General features: G+C 40.6%; 1 protein-coding gene across 2 annotated transcripts in view; it reads right to left on the bottom strand.

Annotated features, from left to right (window-relative positions):
- Window positions 1–8316, bottom strand: part of LOC106602886 (uncharacterized) — a 35543-nt gene extending 27227 nt beyond the window's left edge. Inside the window, exon 1 of one of the 2 annotated variants that reach the window (XM_014195870.3) lies at window positions 7672–8316. In XM_014195870.3, the coding sequence (XP_014051345.1) occupies window positions 7672–7740 (69 nt within the window). In that variant the 5' untranslated portion in view covers window positions 7741–8316. The remainder of the gene's footprint in view (window positions 1–7671) is intronic. The other variant, XM_014195862.3, reaches the window with a different exon arrangement.
- Window positions 8317–15388: the final 7072 nt, after the last annotated feature.

Here is a 15388-nt window from a genome sequence, read left to right as displayed (position 1 = left end):
CTGAGAGCCCATGTGAGCCGTAGGAAGTGTCACGTAACAGCAGAGATCCTTTGTAATGGATAGAGATAATCAAGAAGGGGAAGAAATTGTCAGACAGGCCACTTCCTGTACAGAATCTTCTCAGGTTTTGACCTGCCATTTGATTTCTGTTATACTCACAGACACCATTCAAACAGTTTTAGAAACTTTGGAGTGTTTTCTATCCAAAGCCAATAATTATATGCATATTCTAGTTACTGGGCAGGAGTAGTAACCAGATTTAAACCGGGTACGTTTTTTATCCTGCCGTGCCAATACTGCCCCCTAGCACTAACAGGATAAAAGAATGAATAAGAATATGTACATTAAATATATGGATGAGCGATGGCCGAACAGCATAGGCAAGATATAGTAGATGGTATAGAGTACAGTATATACAAATAAGATGAGTAATGTAGGGTATGTAAACATTATATAAAGTGGCATTGTTTAAAGTGACACATTTATTACATCAAATTTTTTATAATTAAAGTTGCTAGAGATTTGAGTCAGTATGTTGGCAGCAGCCACTCAATGTTAGTGATGGCTGTTTAACAGTCTGATGGCCTTGAGATAGAAGCTGTTTTTCAGTCTCTCGGTCCCCGCTTTGATGCACCTGTACTGACCTCGCCTTCTGGATGATAGCGGGGTGAACAGGCAGTGGCTCGGGTGGTTGTTGTCCTTGATGATCATTTTGGCCGTCCTGTAACATCGGGTGGTGTAGGTGTCCTGGAGGGCAGGTAGTTTGCACCCGGTGATGCGTTATGCAGAACTCACTACCCTCTGGTGAGCCTTACGGTTGTGGGCGGAGCAGTTGCCGTACCAGGTGGTGATACAGCCCGACAGGATGCTCTTGATTGTGCATCTGTAAAAATGTGTGATTGTTTTTGGTGACAAGACAAAATTTCTTCAGCCTCCTGAGGTTGAAGAGGCGCTGTTGTGCCTTCACCACACTGTCTGTGTGGGTGGACCATTTCAGATTGTCAGTGATGTGTACGCCGAGGAACTTGACGCTTCCCACCTTCTCCACTACTGTCCCATCGATGTGGATAGGGTGGTGCTCCCTCTGCTGTTTCCTGAAGTCCACAATCATCTCCTTTGTTTTGTTGACGTTGAGTGTGAGGTTATTTTCCTGACACCACACTCCGAGGGCCCTCACCTCCTCCCTGTAGGCTGTCTCGTCGTTGTTGGTAATCAAGCCTACCACTGTAGTGTCTGCAAACTTGATGATTGAGTTGGAGGCGTGCATGGCCACCCAGTCATGGGTGAACAGGGAGTACAGGAGAGGGCTGAGAACGCACCTTTGTTGGGCCCCAGTGTTGAGGATCAGCGGGGTGGAGATGTTGTTTCCTACCTTCACCACCTGGGGGCGGCCCGTCAGAAAGTCCAGGATCCAGTTGCACAGGGTGGGGTCGAGACCCAGGGTCTCAAGCTTTATGATGAGTTTGGAGGGTACTATGGTGTTAAATGCTGAGCTGTAGTCTATGAACAGCATTCTTACATAGGTATTCCACTTGTCCAGATGGGTTAGGGCAGTGTGATTGCGTCATCTGTGGACCTATTGGGGCGGTAAGCAAATTGGAGTGGGTCTAGGGTGTCAGGTAGGGTGGAGGTGATATGATGCTTGACTAGTCTCTCAAAGCATTTCATGATGACGGAAGTGAGTGCTACGGGCGATAGTCGTTTAGCTCAGTTACCTTAGCTTTCTTGAGAACAGGAACAATGGTGGCCCTCTTGAAGCATGTGGGAACAGCAGACTAGGATAGGGATTGATTGAATATGTCCGTAAACACACCAGCCAGCTGGTCTGCGCATACTCTGAGGATACGGCTAGGGATGCCGTCTGCCTTGTGAGGGTTAACCTCTTACATCTAGACGTTCCGCTAGCGGAACACCTGCTCCAATATCCAATGATAGGCGTGGCGCGAATTACAAATTCCTCAAAAATACAAAAACTTCAATTTTTCAAACATATGACTATTTCACAGCATTTTAAAGACAAGACTCTCCTTTATCTAACCACACTGTCCGATTTCAAAAAGGCTTTACAGCGAAAGCAAAACATTAGATTATGTCAGCAGAGTACCAAGCCAGAAATAATCAGACACCCATTTTTCAAGCTAGCATATGTCACAAAAACCCAGAAGACAGCTAAATGCAGCACTAACCTTTGATGATCTTCATCAGATGACACACCTAGGACATTATGTTATACAATAAATGCATGTTTTGTTCAATCAAGTTCATATTTATATCAAAAAACAGCTTTTTACATTAGCATGTGACGTTCAGAACTAGCAGTATTGACACGGCTGGATAAAAAAACGTACCCGATTTAATCTGGTTACTACTCCTGCCCAGTAACTAGAATATGCATATAATTATTGGCTTTGGATAGAAAACACTCCAAAGTTTCTAAAACTGTTTGAATGGTGTCTGTGAGTATAACAGAACTCAAATGGCAGGTAAAAACCTGAGAGATTCCTTTACAGGAAGTGGCCTGTCTGACCATTTATTGGCTTTCTTTGACATCTCTTTCCAAAACTTAGGATCTCTGCGGTAACGTGACACTTCCCACGGCTCCAATAGGCTCTCAGAGCACGGGAAAAACCTGAATGTCGTCATTCCAGCCCCAGGCTGAAACACATTATCACCTTTCTCAAGTGGCCGATCAAGGGACAGTGGGCTTAGGCGCGTGCACTGGCCGCCCCCGTCTTTCTGTTTTTTCCTCTGTTTACCGAAAAGCAGATTCCCGGTCGGAATATTATCTCTTTTTTATGAGAAAAATGGCATAAAAATTGATTTTAAACAGCGGTTGACATGCCTCGAAGTACGGTAATGGAATATTTAGAATTTTTTTGTCACGAGTTGTGCCATGCTCGTAACCCTGATTTACCATTTCGGATAGTGTCTGGAACGCACAAACAAAACGCCGCTATTTTGATATAACAATGGATTATTTGGGACCAAACCAACATTTGTTATTGAAGTAGAAGTTCTGGGAGTGCATTCTGACAAAGACAAAGGTAATAACATTTTTGTTATAGTAAATCTGATTTTGGTGAAGGCTAAACTTGCCGGGTGTCTAAATAGCTAGCCCGTGATGGCTGGGCTATGTACTTAGAATATTGCAAAATGTGCTTTCACCAAAAAGCTATTTTAAAATCGGACATATCGAGTGCATAGAGGAGTTCTGTATCTATAATTCTTAAAATAATTGTTCTGCTTTTTGTGAACGTTTATCGTGAGTAATTTAGTAAATTGTTAGTAAATTCCCCGGAAGTTTGCGGGGGGGTATGCTAGTTCTGAACGTCACATGCTAATGTAAAAAGCTGGTTTTTGATATAAATATGTACTTGATTGAACAAAACATGCATGTATTGTATAACATAATGTCCTAGGGTTGTCATCTGATGAAGATCAAAGGTTAGTGCTGCATTTAGCTGTCTTCTGGGTTTTTGTGACATTATATGCTAGCTTGAAAAATGGGTGTCTGATTATTTCTGGCTGGGTACTCTGCTGACAATCTAATGTTTTGCTTTCGTTGTAAAGCCTTTTTGAAAATCGGACAGTGTGGTTAGATTAACGAGAGTCTTGTCTTTAAATAGCTGTAAAATAGTCATATGTTTCAGAAATTGAAGTAATAGGATTTTTAAGGTATTTGAAAATCGCGCCACTGGATTACACTGGCTGTTGCGTAGGTGGGAAGAATTCGTCCCGCCTAGCCCAGAGAGGTTAAATTAATACATTCTGAAAATTGTAGTATTTCCCCATATTGAACAAAATGTAAGTGATTGATAAAATATAATAACTTAGAATATTTGCATACATGTTTTGTTTTCCTTGATAATTTAAGTGTTTGTCCTGAAAATCCATTGTTTCAACAATATTTTATATGCATGTTTATAACATGTTTGTTGTTTTATGTACAACATCTAACATAGAATACAAGAGGCATTTATTTTCATTCAATTTCACTGAATTAAATTATATTTCCTTTCATTCAAATTGCAAGTCTGTATCCTGTTAACTACTTCAATTCAAATTGCCTCAAATTCAAATTCAGGAATCTCAATTCAATTCTGAATTGATCTGAAACCTGGTTGCTATACAATGGTTGAGGCGAGTGATCCTTTCACAATATAAAGTCCCTCTACACCCTACATTAAACAGTCTCTCCAGGATTCCACGATAGCATACATAGTTCAATGCAAAAAAAATCAACCAATCCATGCATATTATGCGAGAGCTCACAATTTTGACCAATCACTGCAATTTACTGCATTAAATGGGTCCAAACAAATGAGGTTTCGCAATTTCGACCACTTACCTCAAACTTCCCAATCAAACCACACGTCAAACTTTCTTCCCCCGTCAGCGTGTTAATGTCAGTCATCAACCATCAGTTTATTACAGATGGAACAATGAACAGGAATCTCAATTACCAACAAAAATCACAGCTAAAAAGACAGTGCAAAACTATTTCCAAATATTTTACATGAAAGTGGGGGCAAATTGTAATGCACTCCATGCAACGTTGTGCTGGAACACCAGGTTACTTCGAACCAGCAAAGCATGTGAAAAGAATGTCCGAACAGCCACCACAGCAGCGGCAGATCACCGTGACCAAAGCAACAGCAGGGAAATCTGTGGTAGTGAAGTGCAGTTCGCGAACGATTCGTTATTTTTGAAAGACTTTTTACTGACTCGAGAATCATCATTATTTTTTGTTTTTACTGCTGGCCGCAATGAATCACAAATAATGATTGATTTACGAGCCTCTGGCTCAGCGTACTCAGACCAACAACTGTGCCCGCTATAAAATAGATCATGCTGCAGGTAGCATAGAGACGTATTCAACTTAAAATCCTACTAGGACTGAGCACATAAGAAATTATCATGGTCCAAAAAATGACTGCCGTGTAACTTTGAATTGGTTGCCACTGAAGGTTGAAGAAAAGCAAGTGTAAAAGAGGGTGACTTCAATCACCATCATTATATTACATTTATTAAAAGTGATGATGCAGCCCCCTGCCAACAAACGGTTAGTGTTTTTATTGAAGACTGTGGTGACACCAGCTTTGTATATTGCTGCAAAGTCCTTAGTGCTCCACCTAAGATAACCTCTAGTCTAGGGAAACACTGCTAGAGCTCTTGGACTCTGAGGAGACTGTCTGCAGAGTTGAACAGCTTTTGGATGGGCAAATCATACGTGTAGTTTAAGCAGGCCAGGTGCATGTGTGTGTTAAAGCATTCTGGGCAGTTTATGTTGGAAACACTGCTGGGCATACACACACACACACGTTACTAAGACAGATTCCCCTTTCAGAGGAGAACCAGATGTGCAATACATTGAAGTAGGGCGATGGTGTGTGTAATACTGATGTTATACTGAAATGTCAAATGTGTGTTATTGTTTATACATATGTAAGCTATTTTGTGTGCAACAGTTGAGACAGTGTGCAACAGTTGAGGTAGTGTGTGTGTGTGTGTGTGTGTGTGTGTGTACATTCGAAGTCAGACGTTTACATACACCTTAGCCAAATACATTTAAAAACTCAGTTTCACAATTCCTGACATTTAATCCTAGTAAAAGGTCCCTTTCTTAGGTCAGTTAGGATCACCACTTTATTTTAAGAATGTGAAATGTCAGAATAATAGTAGAGAATGATTTATTTCAGCTTTTATTTCTTTCATCACATTCCCAGTGGGTCAGACGTTTACATACACTCAATTAGTATTTGGTAGCATTGCCTTTAAATTGTTTAACTTGGGTCAAACGTTTTGGTAGCCTTACAAAAGTTTCCCACAATAAGTTGGGTGAATTTTATCCTATTCCTCCTGACAGAGCTGGTGTAACTGAATCAAGTTTGTAGGCCTCCTTGCTCGCACACACTTTTTCAGATCTGCCCACAAATGTTCTATAGGATTGAGGTCAAGGCTCTGTGATGGCCACTCCAATACCTTGACTTTGTTGTCCTTATGCCGTTTTGCCACAACTTTGGAAGTATGCTTGGGGTCATTGTCCATTTGGAAGACCCATTTGCGACCAACATTTAACTTCCTGACTGATGTCTTGAGATGTTGCTTCAATATATCCACATCATTTTCCTTCTCATGAAGCCATCTATTTTGTGAAGTGCACCAGTCCCTCCTGCAGCAAAGCACCCCCACAACATGATGCTGCCACCCCCGTGCTTTACGGTTGGGATGGTGTTCTTCGGCTTGCAAGCGTCCCCCTTTTTCCTCCAAACATAACAATGGTCATTATGGCCAAACAGTTCTGTTTTTGTTTCATCAGACCAGAGGACATTTCTCCAAAAACTATAATCTTTGTCCCCATGTGCAGTTGCAAACCGTAGTCTGGCTTTTTTTAAATGGCCGTTTTGGAGCAGTGGCTTCTTCCTTGCTGAGCGGCCGTTCAGGTTATGTTGATATAGGACTCGTTTTACTGTGGATATAGATATTTTTGTAGCCGTTTCCTCCAGCATCTTCACAAGGTCCTTTGCTGTTGTTCTGGGATTGATTTGCACTTTTCACACCAATGTACGTTCATCTCCAGGAGACAGAATGCGTCTCCTTCCTGAGCGGTATGACAGCTGCGTGGTCCCATGGTGTTTATAGTTGCGTACTATTGTTTGTATAGATGAACGTGGTACCTTCAGGCTTTTGTAAATTGCTCCCAAGGATGAACCAGACTTGTGGAGGTCTGCAATTTCTTTTGAGGTCTTCACTGATTTGTTTTGATTTTCCCATGATGTCAAGCAAAGAAGCACTGAGTTTGAAGGTAGGCCTTGAAATACATCCACAGGTACACCTCCAATTGACTCAAATAATGTAAATTAGCCTATCAGAAGCTTCTAAAGCAATGACATCATTTTCTGGAATTTTCCAAGCTGTTTAAAGGCACAGTCAACTTAGTGTATGTAAACTTCAGACCCACTGGAATTTTGAGACAGTGAAATAATATGTTTGTAAACAATTGTTGGAAAAATGACTTGTGTCATGCACAAAGTAGATGTCCTAACAGACTTTCCAAAACTATAGTTTGTTAACAAGACATTTGTGGAGTGGTTGAAAAACGAGTTTTAATGACTCCAAACAAAGTGTATGTAAACTTCCGACTTCAACTGTGTACACACACACACACACACACACACACACACACACACACACACACACACACACACACACACACACACCTGTGTGTGCATAGTATGTGTCTAGCAAAATTCTTTGAACGTTAAATGCCCGATTTGAAGTAGGCGCAAAAATACTGTACAGCCCACATAACTGATTTGCTGTTTCAGGTGTGTGCAGTTGCAGTAGTTTTTCGCAGTAACCAGGTCATTCACCTAAAACCACAGGCCCTAACAAAAACACTCTGCATAATGCATACTAATTAATATAGAAGGGTCAAAATGTAGCTGCAATCAATTGGCTATCAACCCACAACTGGTGGTTGTTGTGTTCTTTATTTTAGTTAGATGATACTATTATAATAGCACTTAACACTGTTACAATGTATATTTTTGGATGTGGGGAGGGATGTTACTGTGGGGGGAGGGGGGGAGTAAATTCGACATGGGGACGATGTTACTGCAGGGGGAGGGAGGGGTAAATTCGACAATACTGTGAACCTATTATGCTTACCTTGAACTGAAAGGGATGTATCTCGTTGAGTGAGTGTCTTCTTAGCTTCTTGGTTAGAGTCTTCAACATCCTGAAATTTTACAACTATGGTTTCAACAAACTATTTTTGTTGCTAAATGTACACTGGTGTGAAGCCATGCGCCAACTATAGTGCATTCATTGCGAATGTACAGCAGTTTGCACATCAGTCGCACACATTTACACATGAACGCACACACCATACACAAAGGTGGCACGCTCAACTTCTGTTGAAGCTAAGAATCAGCTCCGATATCAGGTTGAAGATAAACTCTGTGTAGGTCAAAATCTTGACATGATAGCGACCAAATCCGTTATTTGTGACAGGCTGGATTAGGACGAATTTGAACTAAAACCGACTTCTTGTGCGTTCATTTAGCTTGGTAGCGACGTAGCCAGTCCTGGTAGCTGGTTTCCCAGGTCCCAAATTAATACATGATAGTAGTTTCGACTTTCTCCTCTGCTTTGCAAAAAATAATTGTAAGAACAGCGCGCAAACTATGTAGGTTACTTTTACTGAACTTGCTCACATTTAGACACGCACACAGCCGAATGTAGGCTACATGGCACGCTAGTTTACAAGAACAGACATACTAATTCTCTCGGTTATGGATCCGGCTTTTTCATTGGCTTCTCCACCGAATGATGTCGTTTTTTTCTGTAGAGGGAGGGGTGACTGCCTATTTCTTAAAGCCATATCTTGTTTTCATGGAACGATAAACCTTATGTTTATATACGGCCTAGATCTGTAATGTATTTCAGCCAATTTTCATCTATTGGAGGAACAATACGGTTACTTAGATTTGGGAACTATCATTAGGATGATGTGTGTCAAGTTTCGAATTTGAACTATAAAATAGCCTACTTAGTTTTAAATATAAAATAATATAATGTATTAGAATAGAATAAAAAATAATACAATTAGAATAGAATAGAATAGAATAGAATATCACTTTATTTATTCATTATACAGTGAAAATGGAAAAATAATAGCTTAAAATAAACAGCTAAAGAAAAGGGGCACTCCAAAAAGTTATCCATGACCACAAAATATGAACAATGCATCATTACAAAGTTATATTGTGAGTTATGATAGGGTAATGCAGTTTTAGTAAGCCCATGTGGCATTTATAAGTTGTCATGCGAATAAAGACAATTGAACTGAAATTAGAGAAAGTGAGATGTGGGTAAGAAAGAGAAGAGAGAGGGAGAGAGAGGAAGAGAAAGAGGAGGATAGAGAGAGAGTCCGGTATAATTGGCAAGAGTATTTCAATGACATCATCCTCTCCCTTACAAAAAAACATGCTGTTTTCACATGTTGAGCTTAAATTTCACATGTATTAAAGCTGCAATGTGTAACTTTTTGGGCGACCTGACCAAATTCACATAGAAATGTGTGTTATAGATATGTCATTCTTATTGAAAACAAGTCTAAGAAGCAGTGGATCTGTTCTATGTACGTTGTTTCTGTGCGTTTTTTAGTTTTTGCGTCTTTTACTTTCGGTTTTGTACAACAGTTTCAAACAGCTGAAAATACAATATTTTTAGTTTTGGAAAATATATTTCACAGCGGTTTAGATGGTACAATGATTCTTTTCACTATACTTGCTTGTTTTGTCACTTAAAGTGATATTAGGCAAACTATTATAATATTAGCAACCAGGAAAGGGTGTAGCAATTTCCACCTACTGCATTTTTAGAAAAACGTGTTTTCACCTCATATCTGAAATGCAGTTACATGTGAAATTTGTGGTTTGACATGTTCAAAATGTTCACATGTGAAAATCTCCCTTTCACATTTGGAATTGAAAGTTCCCATGTGAAAAACATTCATATGTGAACACCTTTTTTGCAGATTCACATGTAAGAAATCTCCACGTGAAAATCTCACTTTCATGTTAGCCTACATGAGTATAATGATTCAAGAGTGTTAAAAATAATTATTTATAGTGGCCTCCCGAGTGGCTCAGCGGTCTAAGGCACTGACTCGCAGTGCGAAAGGCGTCACTACAGATTCGGGTTTGATCCCGGGCTCTGTTGCCGATCATTCAGAGTATCTCTACCGCTCCTGCTGTCTCTAGAGAGTTGAAAACAGAAGGTCTGGGACAGGTAGTACGTCCGGTGAACAGGTCAGGGTTCCATAGCCGCAGGCAGAACAGTTGAAACTGGAGCGGCATACTTAAATTCACATAGGACACTGGATAAGACAAGAGAAATACTCCAGATATAACAGACTGACCCTAGCCCCCCGACACATAAAGTACTGCAGAATAAATACTGGAGGCTGAGACAGGAGGGGTTGGGAGACACTGGCCCCATCCGACGATACCCCCGGACATGGCCAAACAGGCAGGATATAACCCCACCCACTTTGCCAAAGCACAGCCCCCACACCACTAGAGGGATACCTTCAACCACCAACTTACCATCCTGAGACAAGGCCGAGTATAGCCCACAAAGATCTCCACCACGGCACAACCCAAGGGGGGGGGGCGCCAACCCGGAAAGGAAGATCATGTCAGTGACTCAACCCACTCAAGTGACGCACCCCTCCTAGGGACGGCATGGAAGAGCATCAGTAAGCCAGTGACTCAGCCCCTGTAATAGGGTTAGAGAATAGGGCAGAGAATCCCAGTGGAGAGAGGGGAACCGGTCAGGCAGAGAAAGCAAGGGCGGTTCGTCGCTCCAGTGCCTTTCCGTTCACCTTCACACTCCTGGGCCAGACTACACTCAATCATAGGACCTACTGAAGAGATGAGTCTTCAATAAAGACTTAAAGGTTGAAACCGAGTCTGCGTCTCTCACATGGGTAGGCAGACCATTCCATAAAAATGGAGCTCTATAGGAGAAAGCCCTGTCTCCAGCTGTTTGCTTAGAAATTCTAGGGACAGTAAGGAGGCCTACGTCTTGTGACCGTAGCGTACGTGTAGGTATGTACGGCAGGACCAAATCGAAAAGATAGGTAGGAGCAAGCCCATGTAATGCTTTGTAGGTTAGCAGTAAAACCCTGAAATCAGCTCGTACCTTAACAGGAAGCCAGTGTAGAGAGGTGTAACGCCCTGGCCATAGAGAGGGGTTTTTGTTCTTTATTTTGGTTAGGCCAGGGTGTTACATTGGGTGGGCGTTCTATGTTCATTTTTCTATGTTTTTGTATTTCTTTGTTTTGGGCCGTGTGTGGCTCCCAATCAGGCACAGCTGTAGTTCGTTGTTGCTGATTGGGAGTCACACATAAGGAGCCTGTTTTTCCTTTGGGTTTTGTGGGGGATTGTTTCTGTTTAGAGTTTTTCCTGACAGGACTGTTTGGCTGTCATTTTTGTAAAGTGTTCTCTTGCGTTTATTAAAATTCAAAGATGAACACTAACTCCGTTGCACCTTGGTGTCATTTTAACGATGGCCGTTACAAGAGGCAAGCACTGGAGTAACATGACCACATTTTTTGGTTCTAGTCAAGATTCTAGCAGCTGTGTTTAGCACTAACTGAAGTGTATTTAGTGCTTTATCCGGGTAGCCGGAAAGTAGAACATTGCAGTAGTCTAACCTAGAAGTGACAAAAGCATGGATTAATTTTTCAGCATCATTTTTGGCCAGAAAGTTTCTAATTTCTGCAATGTTACGTAGATGGAAAAAAGCTGTCCTTGAAACAGTCTTGATATGTTCGTCAAAAGAGAGATCAGGGTCCAGAGTAACGCCGAGGTCCTTCACAGTTTTATTTGAGATGATTGTAGTTGAACAACCATCAACATTAATTGTCAGATTCAACTGAAGATCTCTTTGTTTCTTGGGTCCTGGAACAAGCATCTCTGTTTTGTCCGAGTTTAAAAATAGAACATTTGCAGCCATCCACTTCCTTATGTCTGAAACACACGCTTCCAGGGAGGGCAATTTTGGGGCTTCACCATGTTTCATCGAAATGTACAGCTGTGTGTCATCCGCATAGCAGTGAAAGTTAACATTATGTTTTCAAATGACATCACCAAGAGGTAAGATATATAGTGAAAACAATAGTGGTCCTAAAATGTAACCTTGAGGAACACCGAAATGTATAGTTGATTTGTCAGAGGACAAACCATCCACAGAGACAGACTGATATCTTTCCGACAGATAAGATCTAAACCAGGCCAAAACTTGTCCATGTAGTCCAATTTGGGTTTCCTATCTCTCCAAAAGAATGTGGTGATCAATGGTATCAAAAGCAGCACTAAGGTCTAGGAGCATGAGCGAGGCCATTAACCTGTTATGGCTAGGGGGCAGTATTTTCACGGCCGGATAAAAAACGTACCCGATTTAATCTGATTATTACTCCTGCCCACAAACTAGAATATGCATATAATTATTAGCTTTGGATAGAAAACACTCCACAGTTTCTAAAACTGTTTGAATGGTGTCTGTGAGTATAACAGAACTCATTTAGCAGGCCAAAACCTGAGAAGATTCCATGCAGGAAGTGCCCTGTCTGATAATTTCTTGGCCTTCTTGATTATCTCTATCCATTACAGGGGATCTCTGCTGTTACGTGACACTTCCTACAGCTCCCATGGGCTCTCAGAAGGCGGCAAAAAGCTGAATCGTGGCTTTGCAGGCTCTGGCTGAAAAAAAGTAGCGCGTTTGGATAGTGGCTGGTCACAGTACTGTGAGACTCAGGCGCGTGCACGAGTGGACTCCATGTTTAATCTTTGAACGAAAACCACCGCTCCCGGTCGAAATATTATCGCTTTTTTACGAGAAAAATGGCATAAAAATTGATTTTAAACAGCGGTTGACATGCTTCGAATTACGGTAATGGAATATTTAGAAATCTTTTGTCACGAAATGCGCCATGCTCGTGCCCCTTATTTACACTTCGGATAGTGTCTTGAACACACGAACAAAACGCCGCTATTTGGATATAACAATGGATTATTTTGAACCAAACCAACATTTGGTATTGAAGTAGCAGTCCTGGGAGTGCATTCTGACGAAGAACACCAAAGGTAATCAAACTTTTCTAATAGTAAATCGGAGTTTGGTCAGGGCTAAACTTGGTGGGTGCCTAAATAGCTAGCCGTGATGGCTGGGCTATCTACTCAGAATATTGCAAAATGTGCTTTCACCGAAAAGCTATTTTAAAATCGGACACCTCGATTGCACAAAGGAGTTCTGTATCTATAATTCTTTAAATAATTGTTATGTTTTTTGTGAACGTTTATCGTGAGTAATTTAGTAAATTCACCGGAGGTTTGCGGGGGGTATGCTAGTTCTGAACGTCACATGCTAATGTAAAAAGCTGGTTTTTGATATAAATATGAACTTGATTGAACAAAACATGCATGTATTGTATAACATAATGTCCTAGGAGTGTCATCTGATGAAGATCATCAAAGGTTAGTGCTGCATTTAGCTGTGGTTTGGGTTTATGTGACATTATATGCTAGCTTGAAAAATGGGTGTCTGATTATTTCTGGCTTGGTACTCTGCTGACATAATCTAATGTTTTGCTTTCGTTGTAAAGCCTTTTTGAAATCGGACAGTGTGGTTAGATTAACGAGAGTCTTGTCTTTAAAATGGTGTAAAATAGTCATATGTTTGAGAAATTGAAGTAATAGCATTTCTAAGGTATTTGAATAACGCGCCACGGGATTCAACTGGCTGTTGAGTAGGTGGGACGATTTCGTCCCGCTGACCCCAGAGAGGTTAAGGATAAACATAATACTTTACTGAGAAACGGCAGCCTCTGGATCACAGTACACTTGAAAAAACAACAAACACTAAGTCTCGAAAACTCACTCAGAAAACAAACACACACGGTTAACAATTTACGCATCTGCTAAGGACAAACCTGAGTGTCATTAATGTCTCTAGGACGGTCTCTGCCACCCTCTGGTGACAGGTGGAACCATGACACTTAGTTACTCGAGAAATGTAGGCTGTTGAAAGAGAAATGAAACTAATACCGAGGTCTAATAGATCTAACTTCTAATGCCAAATGTTTTCTAACTTATGGATTTGAATGTATTTTTAATGTTATTGAAAAACTAACGGTAAGCGCATGTAGCCAGGCAATCCCACTCGATTCAGAGCGCATGCTCACTACACGTCAGGAAAGAGTGCATATCTCATGCACTAAATGATGCCAAGTAAGAATGGAAGAATTCTGTGCCTTTCTCCGTAGGAAGAGAGGACTGCAGATGGTTTATTATGCATGTATGAGCCATATATTGAGACAGAGTCCAAAATGGGAGGTTTAACAAATAACAAGGTCATTTTCAATCCTCTAGAACAAGTTTTTAAGCTAGTTCTGGTGATTTTCCATTGAGCATGTTTGTTAGTCCATGACTGGGCTTAATCTGTGTCCGGCCCTAAATATCGCAACTCTGAAATTCAAAGCGATGCATAATAGTAACACAAAACACATGGTGGTGAAATTATCTCTGCACCACTACATCTTGATAGAGCATACTATAGTTCTTACTCTCTGAATATCCAAACACTGTCTTAAAAGGCCATAGCTTGGGTGTTAAAGCATGTGTGTGCGTGTTTCTTTTGGTTCTGAGAATGCAGGCTACAATGCAGCTCAGACAACTGAAAAGGTCTGTTGGCTGCTTATTTGTGTGTGTGAGGAAGGGAGAGGCTTTCTATTACCCAGTGGCGTAAAGTACTTAAGTAACAATACTTGAAAATACTACTTAAGTAGATTTTCTGGGTATCTGTACTTTACTATTTATATTTTTGACAATCTTAAAAAAAATATTACTTTTTACTTCCCTGTTACCCAAAAGTACTTGTTGCGTTTTGAATGCTTAGCATGGCAGGAAAATTGTCCAATTCACGCTCTTGATCATCCCTAGTGCCTCTGATCTGGTGGACTCACTAAGCACATGCTTCATTTGTAAATGATGTCTGAGTGTTGGAGCATGCACCTGGCTATTCGTAAATATTTAAAAAAACAAGAAAATGATGCTGTCTGCTTTGCTTTATATAAGGAATTTGAAATTATTTATACTTTTTACTTTTGATACTTTGGTATATTTTATCAATTACATTTACTTTTGACACATAAGTATATTTAAAACCAAATACTTTCAGGCTTTTACTCAAGTAGTATCTTACTGGGTGACTTTCACGTTTACTATTTCTATTAAGGTATCTTTACTTTTACTGAAGTATGACAATTGGGTACTTTTTCCACCATTGCTATTAACTAGTAACACATCCGGTCGTTGACCTGGTAACTTTACAAGGAACCCTGCGCTTGGCTTCGGGCCAAGCTAATTGTAGTGAATCCGACTGTATGGCTCCATCATCATAATACTGAAGGCTATGTTTGTTTTTCCTCGACAAGGCACTGAGTTCCCTTTGTTATGTTTACTATACACTTACTACATCAAAATGTCCCCCCCCACTATTTATCTATTTGAAATATTTCAAAACAAATTGAGTCATTACATGTAACTGCTAATTATCAGTTTATTAAGCTCTTCAAGAGTTATGGTGTTCTTGAAAAGACTACTCTTTTCTAGTTCCCTTTAAAAAATCTAAAAAACATTTAAAATCTTGCCACAGGAGAGCACTATGTCCCTTCTTTTGGTGAGAGTAGGCCAAGATAAGGTCAAGATGAAGAGCCTATATCAAATCAAATTAATAGAAATTGTATTGTTCATGTACACATATTTAGCAGATGTTATTGTGGGTGTAATGAAATGCTTGTGTCCCGAGCTCCAAC

Source organism: Salmo salar, chromosome 01, assembly GCF_965601325.2.
Source record: "Salmo salar chromosome 01, fSalSal1, whole genome shotgun sequence".
In the NCBI taxonomy this organism is placed as follows: domain Eukaryota; kingdom Metazoa; phylum Chordata; class Actinopteri; order Salmoniformes; family Salmonidae; genus Salmo; species Salmo salar.
Note: the sequence above shows the minus strand (reverse complement) of the source record. Positions and strands in the feature narration are given on the sequence as shown.